Source organism: Gallus gallus, chromosome 1 (assembly GCF_016699485.2).
Source record: "Gallus gallus isolate bGalGal1 chromosome 1, bGalGal1.mat.broiler.GRCg7b, whole genome shotgun sequence".
In the NCBI taxonomy this organism is placed as follows: Eukaryota; Metazoa; Chordata; class Aves; order Galliformes; family Phasianidae; genus Gallus; species Gallus gallus.
In genome coordinates this window covers 51,189,646-51,209,749 of record NC_052532.1, presented here as the reverse complement: position 1 = coordinate 51,209,749, position 20,104 = coordinate 51,189,646, and the positions used below count along the sequence as shown (strand labels likewise).

The 20,104-nt window shown below is 49.6% G+C and overlaps 4 protein-coding genes across 6 annotated transcripts; 2 read left to right on the top strand and 2 right to left on the bottom strand.

Moving 5' to 3' along the window:
• The first annotated feature begins 183 nt into the window (after positions 1-183).
• On the top strand, positions 184-3,355 carry LGALS1A (galectin 1A). 2 transcript variants are annotated; one of them, XM_046924539.1, is made up of 4 exons: positions 184-251; positions 1,379-1,458; positions 2,644-2,815; positions 3,140-3,355. In XM_046924539.1, the coding sequence occupies exons 1-4, from the start codon at positions 243-245 to the stop codon at positions 3,281-3,283; spliced, it is 405 nt and encodes a 134-aa protein (XP_046780495.1). In that variant the 5' UTR covers positions 184-242; the 3' UTR covers positions 3,284-3,355. The 2 variants fall into 2 exon arrangements, with proteins under 2 accessions (XP_046780495.1, NP_990826.1); NM_205495.2 differs by having other exon boundaries at positions 185-251; positions 1,376-1,458.
• A 1,545-nt stretch (positions 3,356-4,900) lies between these two features.
• Positions 4,901-7,069, bottom strand: UTS2RL (urotensin-2 receptor-like). The gene has a single exon (XM_004937745.5). It carries the CDS (start codon positions 6,043-6,045, stop codon positions 5,050-5,052), a length of 996 nt encoding a protein of 331 aa, XP_004937802.2. The 5' UTR covers positions 6,046-7,069; the 3' UTR covers positions 4,901-5,049.
• Positions 7,070-7,737: 668 nt separating this feature from the next.
• ADAP1L (arf-GAP with dual PH domain-containing protein 1-like) lies at positions 7,738-13,823 on the bottom strand. Of its 2 annotated transcripts, XM_015288469.4 has the most exons (11): positions 13,535-13,823; positions 12,400-12,530; positions 11,966-12,057; positions 11,795-11,877; positions 11,389-11,501; positions 10,431-10,577; positions 9,943-10,026; positions 9,534-9,596; positions 9,169-9,240; positions 8,419-8,650; positions 7,738-8,332 (listed from the first exon to the last, which is right to left on the bottom strand). In XM_015288469.4, the coding sequence occupies exons 1-11, from the start codon at positions 13,620-13,622 to the stop codon at positions 8,304-8,306; spliced, it is 1,134 nt and encodes a 377-aa protein (XP_015143955.1). In that variant the 5' UTR covers positions 13,623-13,823; the 3' UTR covers positions 7,738-8,303. The 2 variants fall into 2 exon arrangements, with proteins under 2 accessions (XP_015143955.1, XP_015143965.1); XM_015288479.4 differs by lacking the exon at positions 9,169-9,240.
• A 633-nt stretch (positions 13,824-14,456) lies between these two features.
• On the top strand, positions 14,457-18,347 carry NOL12 (nucleolar protein 12). Its single transcript, XM_416274.8, has 6 exons — positions 14,457-14,575; positions 14,664-14,769; positions 14,968-15,016; positions 16,176-16,318; positions 17,233-17,333; positions 17,770-18,347. Exons 1-6 carry the CDS (start codon positions 14,502-14,504, stop codon positions 17,939-17,941), a joined length of 645 nt encoding a protein of 214 aa, XP_416274.3. The 5' UTR covers positions 14,457-14,501; the 3' UTR covers positions 17,942-18,347.
• The last annotated feature ends 1,757 nt before the right edge of the window (positions 18,348-20,104 follow it).

Sequence of the window (20,104 nt, the reverse complement as noted above, 5' to 3'; positions counted from 1 at the left end):
TGGAAGGGGTGGGATTAGCATCCTGGAGAGGGGCCTGGATAAGGGAGGGAGAAGGCACATCTTCCCTTCCCCCAAACCAGCTCCTCCCACCTTATTCTCGATCCTATTGGTGGCTGGGGTTGGGGAAGGGCTGGCACTACTAAGCTCTCCGTCTATTTAAAGGCAAGGGTGTGGTCCTGCAGCTACTTGCCTGGGACTTTTGCACCTTGGAAGAGAGGAGCATCAGCCTGCACAGCAGCATCATGTCTTGTGTGAGTAGGGAAGGAATGGGGAGGATGGAACCCAGGAGAAGGGCTATGAGGAATGCCTTGGCTTGACAGCAGAGTGCTCGTGCTACCCTCTAGCTGCTCATCGATCCCTGTGTTGGAGGCTCTGCTAGAGCTGCATGCTTGCTGCTGGGGGAGTCAAGATCCCTGCTGCACCTATTACAGAGGGGTGACTGCTATTTCTTGTTCAGGCAGAAGTTATTTTTTTTCACCTCCAGGATCCCTCTGGGGAGATATATGGGGGGTCCTTGCTGGGTTGGTTCCTGAGCTGGGGTAACCTGTTTTGCAGAGGTTCTGCTCCAGGCAGGCAGCTGAAGTAGTATTTTTTGCTTTCTGAGCGTCTCCTTTTCTAGGCTGCCCTATTGCTTGCTTCCTGGCTGCAGTTTTCATGAGTCACTCAATCATTATTTCTTGTACGAAAATGCACTCCTCTAAAGTGCCCTTGTGTGAGTACCAAGGACTGTTGGAAGGATGCTTGTATCAGGGAAGTGTTTGAACTTTGATTTCTTGCAGTAGTCTGAGAGGGAGTAATCAGGGAGTGCCCCAAGTACAAACGAAACTTTGGTAGAAAAAAAAATTCTTGGTATTCTTGTGGTCATGCCAGGGGCCAGACTGGGCAATGAGTACACATGGATATGAGTAGTAGAACACTCTTTTCTGCTTGACAGAATGTGGAAAGGTGCATGCAAATTTCTTGCAAATGTTAAAGGCTCAAGCAAGGCTTGAGGTCCAAATCTAAGCCAGGGGAAAGGAGTGGAGGCTCCATCCCTGAACAGCCAGGTTTCTTGGGATGACATGAGACCCATACAGTACATAGGTGTGTTCATGACAAGATGGGCGTGATGGGAGCTTGCAGGTACTCTCAATTCACTGCCATGAAATATAGATATGTTGATGACAGCAGCAAAGAGGAAAGTTGGGAAATCAGGCACATGGTTTGTCTGATTGGAGTGACTTCTCTGGGGTGTCCCATGTGCCTTGCCCTAGGGAAAGGGAGTGTCCCTATCTCTCCCTTGGTCCAAGGCAATGCACTATATTGAGGCAGCATGGAGAGCTGCCAAAGCAAGTGAGCTAGCAGGTACTGAGCTAATGTCTGCCTCCATGTTCAGCAGGGACCAGTGTGCACCAACTTGGGTCTCAAGCCTGGCCAGCGCCTCACTGTCAAGGGGATAATCGCACCGAATGCCAAAAGGTAAGCTGAGCTGTGCCACCCAGGTGTGGCCAAAGCACCGTTCTGGGTTGGCTTCTGCTAGTAGCAACAGAAGGAATCCCCTCCCTTGGGTGGGAGTGGAGCAGCTTTGAAAAGGGTTAACACCAACGGTATTTCCCAGTGAGTCATTGCCTAATGCATACTGCAGACATGCTCTACTGCCAAGGGGCTAAGCCAGAGCAGATGTGAAGCTCCAGCTGCACGCACTGGCAGTGACCACATCCTCTTTAGCATAGAGTAAAGGAAATGGAAGCAAAATCTATACTGAGATGTGGCTTGAGACCATCCCAAAAGCCACATCCTCTCCCCTGCATGAAGGTTGCCCAGGAGCACCATTTCTGTACTTTGCTGTCTTGGGCAGAAGACTACAGTTCAAGCACCTGGGGACATCTTGAGTCTTCTGGTGTCATGGATGCTCTGAGCCACAGACCCATAATGAAGCCAATGATTAAAACTACTGGTCCCATGGGTGGTGATAGTGTGGTCTCAAGGTGTTCATCTAGTAGAGATGCTTCTCATATGCTAGTGGGAAAGGAATGGGGGAAAAAGTAGTGAGTGGACAGGTACCAAAAGACCTCCCAGTTTTGCAGGGATCAGTGGCTGGGGCCCTCAGGGAAGCCTCTGCTGTAGAACCCAACCCTCACGCAGCTCTGCTATTGGCAGGACCCCTTGTTGGGTGAGGTGGAGCCTGGAGTTGCTGTACCAGCACTAGCGGTGTTCCAGGAAACATGTCCCAGCTCTTCCCAGCACCTTTGAAGTTTGATACTGTCAGCGTGAAGCCTCCTGGGCTTTTTCTTGCCAAATAATATTCCTCCTCACTTCTCATCTCAGTAAGAGGCCTGGAGGCAAGGTGGACAGCAGGCTGGGAAGCTGTTTCCTCCCACTACCATTGCAAGATGCTTTGGGATAGCTAATGAGATGGTAACTACTGCAGCTGCCTGCAGGGTGGGGAGAAGCGGTGGCTGTCAGGCTGGGTGCAGCACCAGCTAACTGTTTAGGGCTGGAAGGAATGCTGTGACAAGCAACTCCTAGGGAGCTAGCTTGGGTGCAGAGTAACTCCATGTTCAGGGCTGCACACTGAACCTCAGCACCCTCAGCTGGGCTTGACAGAACAGACTAGATTCAGTGTGCAGCATGCAACACAGTGTTTGTCTCCTTTCTCTGCAGCTTTGTGATGAATCTGGGCAAGGACTCAACCCACCTGGGGCTTCACTTCAACCCCCGCTTTGATGCTCACGGTGATGTGAACCTCATTGTGTGCAACTCAAAGAAAATGGAAGAGTGGGGTACCGAGCAAAGGGAGACGGTCTTCCCTTTCCAGAAGGGAGCCCCAATAGAGGTAAAGCCTGGGATACACTCTCCATATGTACTGTACTCTGGGTTGTCTGTACAGGAGGTGGCTGGCTTCTCCTGCTTGGCCAGTGCCACCATCCAGATCTCTAAGCAGTGGCAAAGGGTGGGAATCAAATGTGCAAGCTCTATGTAGCTCCAAGGGATGTTACTGTTGAACTGATCAAGGAATAGGCGTCACTTGGAAGACCAGAAGAACACTCCTGCTGCTGAAGAGCAAGTTACGCTGCTGAGCGTGTTCACTCTGCAGAATGGGGAAGGCTTGAGGGTATCTTGGCAGACGTTTTCACTGACTTTTCCATTTGTATTGCAGATCACTTTCAGCATCAACCCAAGCGATCTGACTGTCCACCTGCCAGGCCACCAATTCTCATTCCCCAACCGGCTTGGTCTTTCTGTCTTTGACTACTTTGATACGCATGGAGACTTCACGCTCCGGTCTGTCAGCTGGGAGTAACTCCTCACACCTGTCTCAAAATCTCAAAAAAAAAAAAAAAAAAAAGGCCATCAATAAATGTGTTTTCGTCTACTTGGTGTCAAGAATTAATCTTTCTCTTATCACAAATCTACAGGGTTGGACAACTGGGGAACTTGGGGTCATAATAACTTACTGTGTTGGAATGTCAGATGTGGGTGAGAGTGACTAAACACAGCGCTGGTCCTCAGAGTCATGGTGGGAAAGGGGAAGCTAGGTGGTGGTAAGAGCTTGGGAAGGCAGAAAGTGAAAAGCCCGGAAAGAGTCTGAGCAGGAAAGAATGTTATGGCCAGATACTACTATGGGGGGGAAAAAAAGTGGAAGGGTACCTTTGGCAAAGCCATTGACTCTTCCAGTCTGATATGACCTTAGCAGCAATGACTAGTGCTGCTGGGCAGGCTCTGACTTGATAGAAGAACACAATCTTTGAAACCTCACTTCCATGCTGAGCCACAAGCAAGGTGAAGGACAAACATTTTGATGTCCTACAAGGGCACCCTGAAGGCCTGGCCAGGCTCATTCTTCCCATGAGGCAGCTGCAGAGCAGCTGGTGCTCGGGAGTTTGTTCCTAAGGCAGCAGCACCTCCCATTCTTTTTCCATAATTCATGAGGATCTGCCAGATGCTGTGTCTCAGGGACTTATGCAGAGTAAGGCTCAGCTGCTAGGAACTGTGGGCTGGGGAAGAGAAGTTGGGCTCAAGATAGGCTTTTGGGATGGGAGGCAGGAATGCTTGGGGTGTACAAGCAGGTTGAGGCTCTTAAGCCAGATGTCTTGAAGCCTCCTGTTGTTTAAATCCAGTCTGCTCTGTACAATCACATCCTGTTCTTTAGGGCTACATCTGTGATAGTATAAACAGCATCTAGTATTGCCATCCTGTGCACAGTCACTGCATGGGCGCTCTTTCCATGGGGTGATATGGATAAGGTCATCTTGTATGGGAATAAGAAAAAAGTTTAGCTGTATGGAATTGAGTTGTGCTGGGCTAGATGGACTCAAGGTGTAAGACCTGGCTCAGTTTATGTAAGTGACATTGTCACAACCTGGGGTACATTCAGCAGGACAGAGGGCTGGGGATCTCCTTGACCACAGCAGGGGCACAGTGCTGGTGATAGGCCCTTTAATGAGCTTTTATGAAGGGCAAACTCACACATAGCACAGTGTCTTCAAACTGCACTTGGGAGTCATTTTTCAGAAAGATTCTTCAAAAATTTTGGTGAGAGTGAGGGGAAGAAAATTGAATGAAATTTTCACCACAAGCTGGGGATGAATCTTATTCAGGTCTCCCGCTAGCGTGGCTGCTTCTTCAAGTGAGTCACTGCTCCCATGATATTTGTGAGTCACTGTTGTCTGGGCTTTGTTACAGCTCCGTCCGTTGCCAGAGAGGCGATGAGGGTGGTTGGGCTCCTTGGAGATATAATTAAGGCATATAGAAGCTGACTGCACCCTTTTACCCACTCCAGCCTTGCATAGGGTGATGGCTGGAGGACTCCTCACACACGCCAGAATTGGGATCCCTGGGACGAGCATCCTCAAGCAGTCTTGCAAAAGGCATGAAGGAGAAGGTGCCAGGTTGATGACAAGGATGGAACACACCACAATGCAGCGCAAAAGACTACACACTTTTATTTCATTACTCAACCCTCACAAAAGCCTGGGAGATATCCCCCACTCAGGTACTGCTCATCGCCCAGGGCTCCCTCTGCTATTCCCTATGACCCCCAACATTTACCCAAAAGCCAGGAAGGTGCTATGGCCTCCTAGCGTGTTTGGGATGCTGGCGGTAGCTACTGGCTAGCAGGGTGTAGAGGAAGGGGTTGATACAGCTGTTGCCATAGGCTAGGCAAGTGACACCAAAATTGAGGTAGGCCTGGGCAGTGGGGCCCATGCCTATGCCCTCACGCTGGTACAGCCTGGCCAGTTGCCAGCCCCAGAAGGGGAGGAAGCAGGCCCAGTAAGCCACCACAACGGCAGAGATCCTGGAGGAGAGACGCTGGGAGGGAGCCCGGCCGGCCACTGACAGCCCCGGGTGCCAGGTGGAAGAGTGGTACACCCGGGCCAGGAGGGTGTAGACAATGATCAGCACCACACCGGGCACCAGGACGCTGGTGGCAAAGAGCACCGTCAAGTAGAGCCGGAAGGCCGCTGGTGTCCATGTGGGGATGCAGATGCGCTTGCTGGGACCATCCCCCTCCCGCAATTGGGTCATAACCATCATGGGGGCCGTAAGCAGGAGGGCAAGGAGCCAAAGGATGGCACTGGCTGGCTTGCGGTAAGTGCCGCCAGCCCGCCTGGCCTGCAGTGGCCTGGTTACTGCCCAGTACCTCTCCAGGCTCATGGCAGTCAGGAGGAAAATGCTGGCATGCATGGTGAGGAGGTCCAAGCTGAACAAAAGCTTGCAGCCCACGTCTCCGAAGAACCAGTCATGGGTGAAATAGGTGCAGACCACAAAGGGGATGGTGGAGAGGTACAGGAGGTCAGCCAGGGCGAGGTTGATCACGTAGACCCCCAAGGAGCCTGCTGAGCGGCCTGCCACCTTGCCAGAGGCCACCAGCACCGTGTAGATGTTCCCCACCATCCCAATGAGGCACATGAGCAGCAGCACCGTGCCCAGCGGCCCTGTCACGGGGCTGTCCCCTCCTAGAACACCGCTGATGTCATCCTCACCGCTGCTTTCCTCTGAGAAGCTGCCACCCTCAAGGTCCTCTCCAGGCGTTACACTGATGAGGGAAGAGTCACAAGACATCTTTGGGGGTGGGGTGGAAGAGCAGTCAGGCCGCTGGAGACCCGCTCCTTCCTCCTGCCTGCCCTGCTTGCTGTAGGGGACACAACTAGTCCTAACAAAAGCAGCCAAGGAAAGGATTAATGGCACAAACTCAGCAAATGTAAGTCTCCAGAGAAGTCTATTCCTCACCTTCAGCCATCCAGTCTATTTTGCCAGTCTTGTTCATCACAAGTGCCATCTGCTGGTTTTCCTCAGGCTGAAAAAGGGACACCTCCTCCCCTTCAAGACTGATAGGTGCAAAGAAATGTCTGTGTTCTTCACCAGCTCCTCACTTGCTGCTCCTCCAGTGTTCGCCGGGCCGAAAATCAGCAGACTCTGTGGACTAGTGGATTCCTCCTTCTCTCGAGTCTCTGTGTTCTCTCAGCTCCGCTGCTGGGTAAGTGTCCCCCCAGCCCACCGCTGCAGAGCTGCCTTGCCCACTGCATAGGAATGTGTCTGACTCAGCTTCACACACAGGTGTGAATGCGGTCCCAATTTGTACTGAGCTGCTAGTCACCAGCTGAGGAGCCAAGGGGAGCTTCTGTTTTAGAAGACACATTCCTTCTTCCCCATTGCCTTCCTCCTTCTCTCTCCTCCTTTTTCTTTACTCCCTTTCTTTTTCCCATTCCCCCTTGCTCAGTTTTCTTCCTTTGAGGGAAGATTTAATGAAAGACAAGACTTCTGAGTCCGGCAGGAGGGAAAAACAACAGAGGCTTTAAGAGATAATCAAGGATCAGCGCTAAAAACTGAAAAAAAAACTGGTGCTGCCCCCTGACCCTTAGCTAAGCTAGGGCAAGAGGGCCTGCCCCATACTTTTGTCCAAAGACCTCCTGAGGTGTAGTCAATGCGTTTAGTCCCTAGTCTTGCAACCAAAGACCCCCACAGACCGCCAAAGATCTCCCATTCTTATAGCCTAGCACTCTCCCACCCTTGTCATTAGTCACCATCAAGCTCCTAAAGATCAAGGGGCTACGTATTTCTGTTCCACTCCTTCCTTCCTCTCCCCAAAGACCACCCTCCTCTTCCTTTAAGATTTCCTTCGCCTCCCTCGCAAGAGCAGAAAGAAAAGTATGTTGTGCAGCACTGCCTTCTACTGGAGTATCACAGTACGACATATGTGCTGCTAAGCCCTTTGTGCCAAGCACTGCCCTGCTCTCCTTTGCCCACATCCGAGCCCCATTTGTCTCAGGGAGCATCCCCTCTACACTAGTGCATAAACAATATATGTATATTACATATACATATGTAATGTACAGGTCAGAATGTACATGCCAGGACTTTGACATCCAGAAAATAGGGGAGTAGATACTCACGTATTCCTAACTTCAGACATCAACCCCTAGGCACTATTAGACTCAACAGAGTGTCTGAAGTCTGTATGCTATCGACTGCTCTCTGCAGGAGCCAGCCTCTCTCCATGATTTAACTACAGAGACTCAAATTTGACAGCTGAACTTCAATAACATGGATGTCCCTCACAGTATCCTCTTGGGCAGTATTCCATCTCCCACCACGTTTTTGTTATGGGCACATACACACTGTCCATTTACATATATGTACATAACATATGTTGTTTCTGAGCCCATGAGCACTCAGAAGATGATCTCCATACAAACATGGTCTGAAGCTTTCAAGCCTATATAGATGGGAAGAAACACATCTCACACATGACTGTTAGATTAAATCTTTTAAGTGACCTTTTTCAACTGTAGCTCTAGATGATCAAATAACCAGATGTTTCACATCTCTGTCACCAGCAGAGAAGCCACTTCTTGTAATGAAAGTCCCTCCTAGTCCAGCAGTCTCTACAGCCGACTGAGCATTAGCTCCAGCAAAGCAGATGTTTTCTTGTACAAGGTTAATCCTTGTGCATTCTTGCATAAGGCCGCCTGCAGTTTCCTGCAAATATGATGCTAGGTCCCATGTCCATCACAGCAAGTGCTAAGGTTTCGAGGCCCTATCAACAGACAAGGCCTATCAACATCCAGTCAGATCACAGCAATTTACCACTGAAAGTTTGCACTGAGGATTCAGTCTCACAAAGTCTTGGACTTGAAGCAGCTTAAATGAGCCCCAGAACAAAGAAGATTGTTCTTGGAGGGGAAAAAAAAAAAAAGTGCTTCAAAGAGTAGGCTGCAAGAGCACTGTGTTTCTCTGACATCAATCTTCTCTCCTCTTTCGACAGCCCACCCAACAGGACCAGGTAGAGTTGAGTTACAGCAAGGTTCCTGCCCGGCTTCCTATGATTTAAACTTGAAGTAGGCTTCAACTGTAGAGAAGAAAAAAGGTAGTGCATTAGGGCAATACACTGTGGCAGAGCGGCAAGAGGAGAGGAAACATCATTCGGGCACTTACTTGCATATTCCTGTGGTGTCATGGCCTGGTCGATGATGCTTGTGAAAGCTGTGACCCAGTCCAGCTGGTCAGCCTCCGTCTCGCAGGTGAAGAGGTATTCTCGGTCAGGGGTGACGATGGTGATGCCATAGGGCCAAGAGAAGTTACCTTGTGTCCCTGAAGGCAATCCCTTCTGGACGCTATAGCCATTCTCTCTGCTGCCCACAAATACCTCACCCTTAGCAAATGCATCCTGTACATCAGGAGGGAAAGAGAGGGATTAACTGTACCCAGGAAAAACCAACTAATAATAGCAGTGCTTCTACGGACTGCAGGAGAACGGGTAAGGATCAAAGATGTAGCAGCAAAAAGGCCTGAAGGTGGTCAGGGGATTCAGAACCGGGAGGCTATGCCCAAAGACGGTGACCGAAAGGAAAACTTAAGAGTATAGATCTTGAGAGGTCTGAAAGAGGAAAAGCTGCATCTGCCTCTCCATCAACACCTTCCATGGCATCCCCTTTGACACCACGACCTTTACACCACAGCCTTCCCTGTTCCCATTGTTTGCAGGCAGTGAGCGAACATAGAAAGTGCAGGATGAACAAAGTGGGATGGAAAGGGGAAGGCCCAGAGTCCATTCAGAGCCACTGGGAAACCCACAAGCCTCCCTTACAACAGAGCAAAGCAAAGAAGCAAGACTCTGTTTGCACTCTGACCCTGCCCTCTCAGCACTGTTGCCTACAGCTGCCAGAGGTCAGATCTCGCCCTCACCAAAGGGTCCTTGAAGTACATGAGCCTGCGGTGATCCAGTGTGAACCAACGCTTCTTAAAAGCCTCTCTCTGCTGTAAAGGGAAGAGGTGACATATGTAAGGTGACAGTGCCCTCTGCCGTGAGCAGTGCGAATGGATGCCCAAAATTCATCACAACTGCATGAACCAAGCCCCTGCCTAAACTGCAGCCTTCTTTCTCCCTCTAAGCTGAGACTGAGGATCAGAAAGCAATTTTTCAGTCCCACTGTAATGTCAAAAGAATAGGGGGGGAGGATGGGGAAACTGGGAGAAAAACAATGGAGTAGGGAAAATCAATGGCTCTCTGGCAGTTCCCTGCTAGATTTCTTCTCCCACAAGCAGCTCACCTTGGGACCTGTCTTCTCCATGTATCCTTCCTTTAAGAAGTTTCTTGTCAGCCGGCTTTTAATCTGACAAAAAGGTAAGAGTAACATTCACTTAGCCATGTTTCTTTGCTGTTCACTTTCAAACCCATGGCCTTCCTTTTGCTTGCCCAAATTCAGCTCCCTTTTAAATTCATGTTTGTAGAACTGCCTTAGCTAGGAGTCACTTCGGTCTCCAGCGTGCCCAGAAATAGGAGAGATGAGCTGCTCTCTACCATCCTAGGCTCCTGTATGCACACTTTCTCGTTTCTCTATCTAAACACTGCAATTTCCACTTCTGTGCCTGGGGATCTAATAATAACTAATGGGCTCTTTTAACAGAGTAACTGAGCATCAGCAGGAGACTCAGCACTGCACTCTAGTGCTGCCTTACCTCATTATCGCTGGCTATGGGAAATGCTACCTTCAGATAATGGAACTGCACGGACCGAATGGCATTGAACCAGTCCACTACCTCCTGAAAATAAAACAGGACAGAACAGAAAGCTTAGGGACAGCCACAGTGAGTCACTCCAATTCATCCAGCTGCACCCAACATTATGTCAGCTGCAAAAACAGCCAGCTTTCCCTTCTCCAGGCCTCACCCTCACACACACACACGGACAGCACAGGCAGTACATCTGCACACCTTCTTGCAGCAGCTCCTCCCACAGAAACCCACTCAGTCAGTGCTCCTGCTCTGATCCCTGCAGCAAAACTCTCTCACAGACACACAGAGAATCAGAATTCTCAACCTGTTTACCTACAGCAATTCCCACACATGCACACACCATCTAACCCAACTCATTCCTCAGACTACTCAATATCAGTAAATTTTCCAATCAGCTCAATGGCTTTGCACTATGATGCTAAACAATATACCTTTCCACTTTTATGGTAGACAAATATATTCCGAGTCTTGTTGTCTTTGAGATAGGTGATCTGCAAGCCATTGGGGTTCCCAATCTTCTCTGGCTGGAATGTAGCATTGATGACATCTATTTTGACATTGATTTTGGGTTCTTTGGCCTGAGAACAGAATGGCATTGGTCATGCACGAGCAATTCTAGTGGGAAAGTGATCTAAGTGACTGACTTAGTAGGATACAGCAGGGTCAGAAGGTCTTAAAAAGGTATTAACTGCCCCCTTCCCATCAAAACTGTTGTAGTACACGCTCCCTTTGCTATGTGGCGTGCTCATACCCAAATAATGGCTCAGCCCCTCCAATCTAAATTTGAGCTGTGCCTACTCTGGGACAACAAGTGAGATGCTGAAAGTGCATCTGACTTTACAGCTGACCTGGTCTAAAGGCTAACTGGCCCCAGAAGGAAAGACTTTACACCTACCCCTCCCTACCCTAAGCTATTCCCTCACTTGTGGCAGTATACTAGCATTTGTCCCATTCATTTCAGGGAGATAAACTAGCAGAAAAGCCCTACTTAAAAGAAAGCAACGGGTTTTTGGCAACTTAGTTCATAGTAAGTTGAGGTTGGTTCCAAGGACAGCGCAAGATTGTACAGCCAGGAAAATGGACTGGGATGAAGTGAAAGATCAACCCTTCAATCAGCAGTGAGATTGCAGGACTGTATCTCAGTCCTGCATTCTGAGATTCACCAGTGAGACAAGAGGAGTCTCATTGAAGTGCCCTTGCTTCCCTGCCATGAGCAAAGAAACTGTTGAAGAGGGAAAGATGTGGAGAAGCACGAAGGAAAGATGCGGGGAAAATGTCAGTAGTTGGAAGGGAATCCCTCTTCTATGATGTGTTACCATCTCTGGCCTGAGAGAGAGAGATGGAAGAGTCTCCGTAACCCCACAGCCCTGAGTTGACCACCATACTCACATCCTGCTTAGTGAAATACTTCAGACATCCCTCTCTCTCTGACAACAGGAACTTGCGGGGTTGGAACTGTCCACTGTCTCGACCTCGCTTCCAGAGGATGCCTTCCTTCACCCCTAGGGGCAGAAAGGTCAGCGTGAAGAATATCCCCCCAGGAGGCATCCGCCAGCAAAGCAAATGGTTTTGAGCAACACCAGCTGGTAATACCACACTTGGAAACAACCTACAGCAGTGCCAAACTACACTTCCTGCAATTTAAACACCTCCAACCCCATGCTTTGTACCTATCAGGCAGGTACTCAGGAGTACTTGTGGGATATGCAGCACTGATGAGCTTTCTCTTCACGGTGCTCAAAAGCTTCCAGTAAAGGCAACAGGCAGCAGTTCTGAAGTTATGCCCTGCTCTTACCATCTGTATATGGCAGCTGTTTTCCAAGCTCAGTGAACTCTTTCCGTTCATATTTGGCCCGTATCCACTGTTCTCTCAGCACTCTGCAAGGAGAGGTGACAGGTAGCTTAGAAACAAACTGCAGCAATCCAGAACTGCCCTCCCCCTTTTCACTCGTATGCAGCAACTTACTGGCAGTCATTGTAGGTTGGCTGGTAATAGTAAATAGGGATGTGAGCCTCATACATGGCCTTAGTCACAGCATTCCCATGCTTGGCCAGAAACTGCAGTTAGAAAGAGAGTTAGTGCCTTCTCTTTGATGTAGACTTATGTTGTGTCTACATGGAGCTGGCAAGTGAGAAATCAGTAACCATGAGCAATAAAGACCCTGAACCTTGGCAAGATATGATGCAAGAATCTGTGCCAGCCATAAAGTAATAGGACACGAAGAGGCACACAAGGCAAGCACATCATCCTTCTCTCAGCAACTGAAGAAGAATTATCCCCGATTGCACACATGTAGCAAAGTGACATTAATCTCCAACTTTGTGAGGCCAAAGGCCAAAAGAAGAGTTGGTGTACAGCCTAGACCCAACCCTGACATACCCAGGGGACAAAGATCTCACCTGCACCTGAGCATCATCCCAGTGGTCCATCTTCAGGGATTTGACTTTGCTGATGCTAGGGATGTTCCGGTGAATCCCTGAGCAGCTAAGGCATATAAAGACACCCAAGGTAGAGGATGCCCAGTCAGGATCTGAGGGCATAAAAAAGGGGTATGATTAGAAGTGGTAAATTCCTGAGAGAGATATGCCTCAAATAAGAATGCATTACTAAGAAATGGAGATCTTGGTAACCATGGTTTCAGCTGAGCTGACTAATTAACCAAGAGTACAGAAGGCAGTCTGGAAAAAACATAATACTGCTGCGTTCCTCCTGCTTCAACTGCTTAATCTGAATCTCTATTAACTTGAACCCTGGAAAACGCCAAAGCACTCTGCAAACTCCCTTTGGGTAAAGAATCATCTGAGACTCCAGGAGCTGTTTCGTGCAACACAGCAAACCCACAACACTATTTAGCTCAGGAAGTGAAAAGCAACTGTAAAATCAGAATTCTCGGGGGAAAATTTAAGAAGGTAAAGTGGTATTAATTAGACAAATTAATTTGTCCTGGGTGGTACAACCCACATGTTCCTTTTGGAAGGAATGCAATGGGCATTTTTAGCAGTGCTGGTAGACTTCAAACCAGCACCCTTTGGAGAGGATAAGCTCTTCAGTATAAGAAACCTCCCAGGTGTCTATGGCAAGTTGTCAATTCAGAGCTGAGTCACAGACAAGACAATGCCCTCCTGAATCATGCCTTCTTTCTAGTGCAGTTAGGTTTCCACTGGGAATTTTCCTGTCGGGTCCTGACTGGGCATGACCTTGATTTGTGTCTGAGATCCAATTCTATTGCAATCCACAGTGCTGCAGCTTTGGCGCTGCTGCATCCCTGTCCTTCTTTCCACTAGCGCTGTGGCAGCATCTCCTTCGTCTTCCCTCACTCCCTCACCTCTGGGACCCCCTGCAGCCTGGACAGATGGAATCAACTCACACAACATCTGCTGGGCTTTGCACAGGTTCCAACAACCATCCCCTAGCTTCACTCCTTCCCACGCTCATCTGCCTCAAGGCACTGAGCTGGCCACAATGGCTACTAGAGACCAAACCCAGTCCTTTCTTCTGACCCATCCTCAGAAGATCCAGCCCTCAGGGACTCACCAGGCTTCCCGCAGTCTGCACACAATGAGTTTTCTGCTCTTCTCCACACCTCCCTCAGGGCCTTCATGTTCTTATCACCTCCAGCCATGGTGTCAAATTGTCACCCCCTTGGGCAGGGCAGGTGCCTGTGTCTTCTGCACCTGTGGTGCACCCTAAGGGAGAAGGAGCCACCAAAAGGCCTTGCAGGAACGAGATGGGAAGGCAGGAGAAGCCCTGAGATTAATGGAATGAATATGCAGGCTTAATGGTGCACCTGAGCCGGCAGAGAACAGGCTAGGGCGAAGAGGCCGAAGTGCACCCAGGCTGGGAGAGAAGAGGAGGAGGAGGCAGCCGAACCCATGGGCGTGGAGGGAAGTGCAGCAATTAACCACAGAACTGGTTTTTCCGCATTTCTGCTGGGGAGAGGACTGGCCAGGAAAAGAACACCAGTAGCCGAGGAGCTGATAAAAGACAAGGTGACTTGGGACGAGGCAGCAGTGCTTGTCACGCTCTGTGGGCTGATTCTGCCAACGCTTCCCTTCACAACACTTGTGGAGCTTCCACTAAAGTCAGCTGGCTGCCACGCAAGAGTTACACTCATTAAAGCGAGGACGGGAGGTCAGGAGAGGTTCAAGAGTTCAGCTAAAGGCAATCCAGTCAGCCAGCAGCTGGACCACTTCCCACCACAACTGCTCCCACATCCTGGAGACAGCCTCAGAGCTGAATGCTATCCTCACACACACCTCCCCGGGCTAAGTAGCACAACACAGACACCACCACACAACGACTCACAACCTAGAAATAATATCTTTATTAGAGATGCGCCCATGCACAAAATGGCGGCCGGGGGACGTCCCTCACAGCGCCACACCTCCCACAGGGCCGAGCTGTGCGGAGCCGGAAATGGAGCAACCGGAAGAGGCGGGGATTCATTGGGCCGGAAGAGGAGGTTGACCGGAAGTGGGGGTGGCGGCAGCGTGGGTTAGCCATGGGCCGCAAGAAGAAGGGGCCTGGGAGTGCCGCATCGCGGCTGGTGGTGACTTTTGATGAGGAGAGGCGGAGGTGAGGTCACAAGGGGTGCCGGGGTGGCAAAGTGAGTGTGGGACGGGGTTGCTGGAAGCTGAGGGTTTGCTCTGTTCCTGATGTTTAGGGAGTACCTGACTGGCTTCCATAAACGGAAGGTGGAGCGGAGGAAGGTGGCCCTGGAGGAGATCAAGAGGAAGCTGAAGGAGGAGCAGAGGAAGATGAAAGAGGAGGTATAGCTCCTCCTGATGACAAGGGACCCCTTGCCATGTCAAGGTTGTGGGGCAGGCACGTAGCAGCTGTTTCCTGGGGCCGTCGTGCTTTCCTTCATTCACTTAGGGGGGGAATGGGCCTTCGTGGGTGGAGGGGTTGGGGTGGAACGGACACTTGGAACAGCAGGGGTGCTGTAGTGACCTCTTTGTCTCTCCCAGAGGCACAAGGAGTACATGAAGATGCTGCGCGAAAGGGAGGAAGCTCTTGGTACGTATGTGCTCTGTGGCCATAGGATTTGGGCTCCCTTGCAGCAAGATAGGTATCAGAGGAGTTAACTGCCTGTGAGAGGCACCAAACTGGACAGTCCCTGTGGCTGGGCAGGCATAGCTGTAATAGCGGTCCTACCCCAAAGGGATGTCGCCTCACTCCTCTCCTGTCCCCCTGAGAAGCCAGACAGCAGCTCATGCGATGAGCTGAATGGGGTCCCACTCAGCCCTCTGTCCCTAGTAGGAAAGGAAACTGGGCAGGCTGGACAGGAAGGAGCATGCAGGAGGATATCTCCAAGGCATTGACATCTTGGCTGGGAGAGGGAGGCCCTTCATGCCTTAACCCACGCAAAGACTGGACCTCCTGCCTCCAGCATGATGGTGCAGGAAACATAAAATCATTAAGGTTGGAAGAGATCTGTAAGATCATGTAGTCCAACTGCCCACCTACCACCAATGTAGCCCACTAAACCACATCCCTGTTACATCTGTCCTTTCCTTATATACCTGCTGGGACAGTGACTACAACACCTCTCTGGGCAGCCTTTTCCAATGCATCACCACTCTGTTGGCTAAGAAATTTTCCATAATATCCAACCTTCCAACCTGAACCTCCCATGGTGCAACTTGAGGCCACCACCTATCATTGCCTGTTGCTTTTATCTGGAAAAGAGGCCAACCCCTGCTTTGCCACGGCCTTCTTTTACATAGCTGTAGAAAGCAATAAGGTCTTCCCTGAGCTCCTCTTCTCCAGACTGAACAACCCCATTTGCCTCAGCTGCTCCCCATCACACTTGTGCTCCATATTCCTCACAGCTCCATTGTCATTCTCTAGACACACTCCAGAGCATGAGTGTATTTCTAGTAGTGAGAGGCATAAAAGTGGGCACAGCACTTGAGGTGTGGCCTCACCAGAACTGAATACAGGCAGATGTTCACCTCGCTGCTCCTGCTGACTGTGCTGTTTCTGATACAAGCCAAAATGCCGTTGGTCTTGGCCAGCTGGGCACACTGCTGGCTCACATTCAGCTGGGCATTAACCAACACCTCCAGATCCTTTTCCCCCGTGCAGTTTTCCAGCCGCTCTGCCCAGGCATCTAGTGTTGCGTGGTGCTGTTGTGAGTGTACTTTGCAACAAGCTGATATGTTTGTCCTTCCAGATGAGTTTGATGAACTGGAGCACTTGGTGACATCGCGGACAGAGTCAGTGAACATTGACCACCCAAACCATATTGTAACAGTCACAACCATCAGTGACCTGGACCTCTCAGGTGCACGCCAACTGGGATTGACCACCTCCGAGGTACGGCCTCTTGCTGTCTATCTGATTGCATCAACTATAAATGTTCCTGGGCCCAGTTAGATTGGCACTCCCTGAATATGCCAAAAGGCTTGCAGCTGGCTAGGAGTAAGGATGAAGGGGAAAACTGAATTTTCACATTTCTCCACAACTTACGTTGTGCCACTACAGAGGAAGAAATGTCATCCTTAAGCAGGTTTCTTCGAAGCCACCTTGGAATTGTTTGCTAACTGACCTCCTGTTAGTGGAAGGTGCCACAGAGCTGGATAGGGAAAACACAGTATTGTAAAACCAGCTACAACATAAGTAAGGAGAATTTAGGCTTCGCTGTATGGACTGTCTTCCATGATTTTTCTATGACCTGTCCATGAATGGTTACTGCTAGGATGAGGAGGGATTGTGCTCTCCATGAACATACGCTTGGACCACAGATAAAGAAATCTTTTGGTTGCACTTGTGGTTGCTTCTGTTCTCAAAACAGATTTTAGCTGAGATCTCACATTTGTTCGTGAGTTGTGGGTGGATTTGAACTCCTTGGGAAACTGCTGCGTTGATCAGTTAACCTTTTACACTTTTAAGGACATCTTCTAATCTGAAAATCAGGTCAAGGAGATTTTAATAGTAATTTAAGGAAAAAGCTGAAACTTCCAACTCATAGATGTAGCCAGTAAGATTGTGCTGAAGTTGTTGGATCTTGGGATTGATTAACGTAGGATTTCCTGCTGCTTGTTCCTTTCTGAAGGGCTGCAATAACACAACATAGAGGCTTGAACAAGGCTTGTGTAAAATTCAAAGTGTTGATCTGTGACTGTGTTTCACAAACAGGGATGAAACCAAGAAGGTAGCAAAAGCACTGGAGTCGTGAGGCTGCTTGTTTTAGTGTGTTCATAAAGATGTGTTTGTCCCTTTTTTTTAAGGGAAAAAGTGATGGTTCAGAAGAAGAGAAGGGGGAAGAGGTGGTGAACAAGCCTGCAAGAACAATGCCCAAGAAGTCCAGAAACCCCTTCCTATCTGAAAAGTATGTTTAAATTCGTTCAACTGCTTGCTGCTGGGCAGTGTGAGCTGATCTGGAGGATCTTTTCTTTCCAGATCAGTGGTGTGTTAGCAGGGGGGGGGATGCTGTGCTGCTTGGGTGCTGGTGGACAGGAGCCAGCAGAGGGCACTGGCAGTCTGGAAGCCTGCCTCACTCAGTCTGTTTCTATCACATTGATCTCTGGTAACAGCGGCGTGAGGTGGGTGTGGTGTGCAGGTCGGGCTTTGCTCTGAACTGTTTGCCTAGTCCTTCTCCTTCTGTACTGTCAGGATGGTGCCCAGCACAGTGGAGTTCCCCTGGGACATGCAGTTACTCGTGTCCGTTCCTGTTGGGCCACACAGGGCTGTCCTGCTGCTGTTGTAGTATCACCTTCCTGCAGTAAACTTTGGTGCCCAAACATTTCTCTTCCTGTCCACCCCAGGATCTCTTCTCTTACTGCTACGCTGCACATGCACAGCCGGAAAAAGAAGAAAGGAAAGCGACCCCAACGTGGGCAAGGTCCGTTTAAGAAAATCCAGAAACCCAGCACGAGGCGAACCACTAAGACTCAGCGCCGGAGACTGACGGGCAGAATGGGCCGTGACCAAGATTAATGGAGAGCCTGGTGCTCAGAGCAGCAGCTGGGACTGTTTTCAGCAGCTGGGCTGCTGCTCTTTGTGACCCCTTCATAACGATCAAGGACCTTGTTTACTTGGCTCTCTGAGCCCAGTTCAGCCTTACTCACCTGCTGTGTATTGGCCACAGGCACTAGACACTGCATTTATGTTGCAGTGGTCTCCAGCTAAGTACCCAGGTGCCACAGAATCTCTACAATCTTCTGCTGAAGGTCAGATTCTCTGTATGGCATAACCCTTAGTTGGCTTTATCAAAGGAGAGAATCTAAAGCTGAATGCAATGGACACGCCATCGGGGGGTCTGAGTCTGGGAAGAGCTCTGCTTCCACTTATGAACCAATGCATTGCTGTTTCTGCAGTGCAGTAAATTCTTTTTCCAGGATGATATGGTGTCATCTTGTCTCGTGTTTCTTCTTCTGTGCCACAGCCAAATGCAGGGATAGTTGGTTTTTTTTGGTATCTATCCCAGATGAAATTTAATAAGTTTATTCTGTGAAGTCATTTTGCTAAGAGAAATACGTGCGACTTATCTGAAGCGTAACAGCAACTATGTTAATACCAGTACCAGCTGGAAAGAGGGTTAATGATTCCTATTGCTGAAAAAAAAAACCTTTAAAATCTACTGGTGCTCAGGAAAGGGAATAGCTACGAGCTGTTTTTGTGGTAATACAGAACCCGCCAGAGCAGGAATGGCTCATTCCATTGTCTGCTGAATGCGCCGATGTTAATTCCGATAGCTCAGAGGAGTATGAAATCCCTTAATGCCCTTGCTGCGTGTGTGTGGCCTTCTCTGGGATGGGAGTGGCAGAGGCTGTGTGTTACCTCAGGGTGGCTGCCTTCTGCTTGGCAACCTTGGTACATGTGTTCTAGCATGGACGTCTTCAAGAGAAGGGGAGGGAAAAAAAGTCACCATGCATCTGCATGGCTGGGGATAAGGAATGCTTCTGGCAAAACAAAGTCGGTCTTCAGAGGAGGGAAAAGAGCCTGAGCAGCGCACTGACTTCTGTCATGGAGCGTCTGTAGGATGCAGTGGCCATCCTGCCTCTGCCAGGTTTTGACCAGCGCCTGGATGGGGCGTCTTCCCTTACTATGTGTGTGCTGGCAAAGAAATGACAATGGGGGGAAAAAGGCCTTTGTGGCCAAAACCCACACCAGAAAACTGGAAACGTGGCAATGGGTGAGTAAGCAAACTGTCTGTGCTTGAAATGGGAGGGGAAAAGAATAACCAGTGTTGGAGGCCTTGTGGAGACAGCAGCTTGCTAGCCTGCTCCTGTCTCACCTTGGCACGTTAGGTGTTTCAGAGATGCAGAAACACAACTTGTGGGCAAGGCTGACAGTCTGATGGCATGCTTGGATCCCAGCCGTCAGGGTTGTACAGCAGCTTTTCCCCTTCCCTTGGCGCATGGTGCCTTGCAGGGTGACGAGAAGCAGAATGAGACTTGCACTTTGCCTCCCCAGGAGTTTGCCCTGAAGCTGGAATGGCCGCTGTTTGCAGTCCATGTGTTTGTCACACTGCAAAACCTGCTGAAACGTGGAGTGTGAACTTTGGGTTGGGTTTGTGGAAGCCTGGAATGACAGCAGGACAGTGTGGAAACACCTCATTATAAGACTGATGGGATGTCAAGAGTGGCCTCAGCAACACCGGGGTGTTTGTTATTTTGCTGCCAGGTGATTTAGAAGAATTACTGACCCTAATAACTTCTGAGCCTTTCTCAAAGCACAGCTGAAGTCTTGAAAAGCCTTCCATGCTTGGGGGGTTGGGAGCGGAGGGGGGGGGAAGAGTGGAAAAAACAGAACCATTAAATCCTATATGGAGTTAACCACAAGTATTGTTTGCTGTGCTATTGATTTCTCCATCTGATTGATTCAAGCTTGATTTTGTAATGTGAATTACTGACTCATCCCTCGCCTGCTTGTCTTTGTTATGTGCAGGGCTGGAACTACTGGGCTACTCCAGGATATGCTGGGTGAGGGATGCCGGCTTGCGTGCACAAGTTAGTGTGTGAAGCAGTTGCCAGGCACATCCAGCATGTGGTTTAAAGTCTCTCTGTGCAAGAGTCATTGTGTCATTTGCTGCTTCCCCTCCTTTTCAAGACGGTTTTCAGCGTTACTGTTGCTTTTTCCCTCTGGCTGCTCACAAAC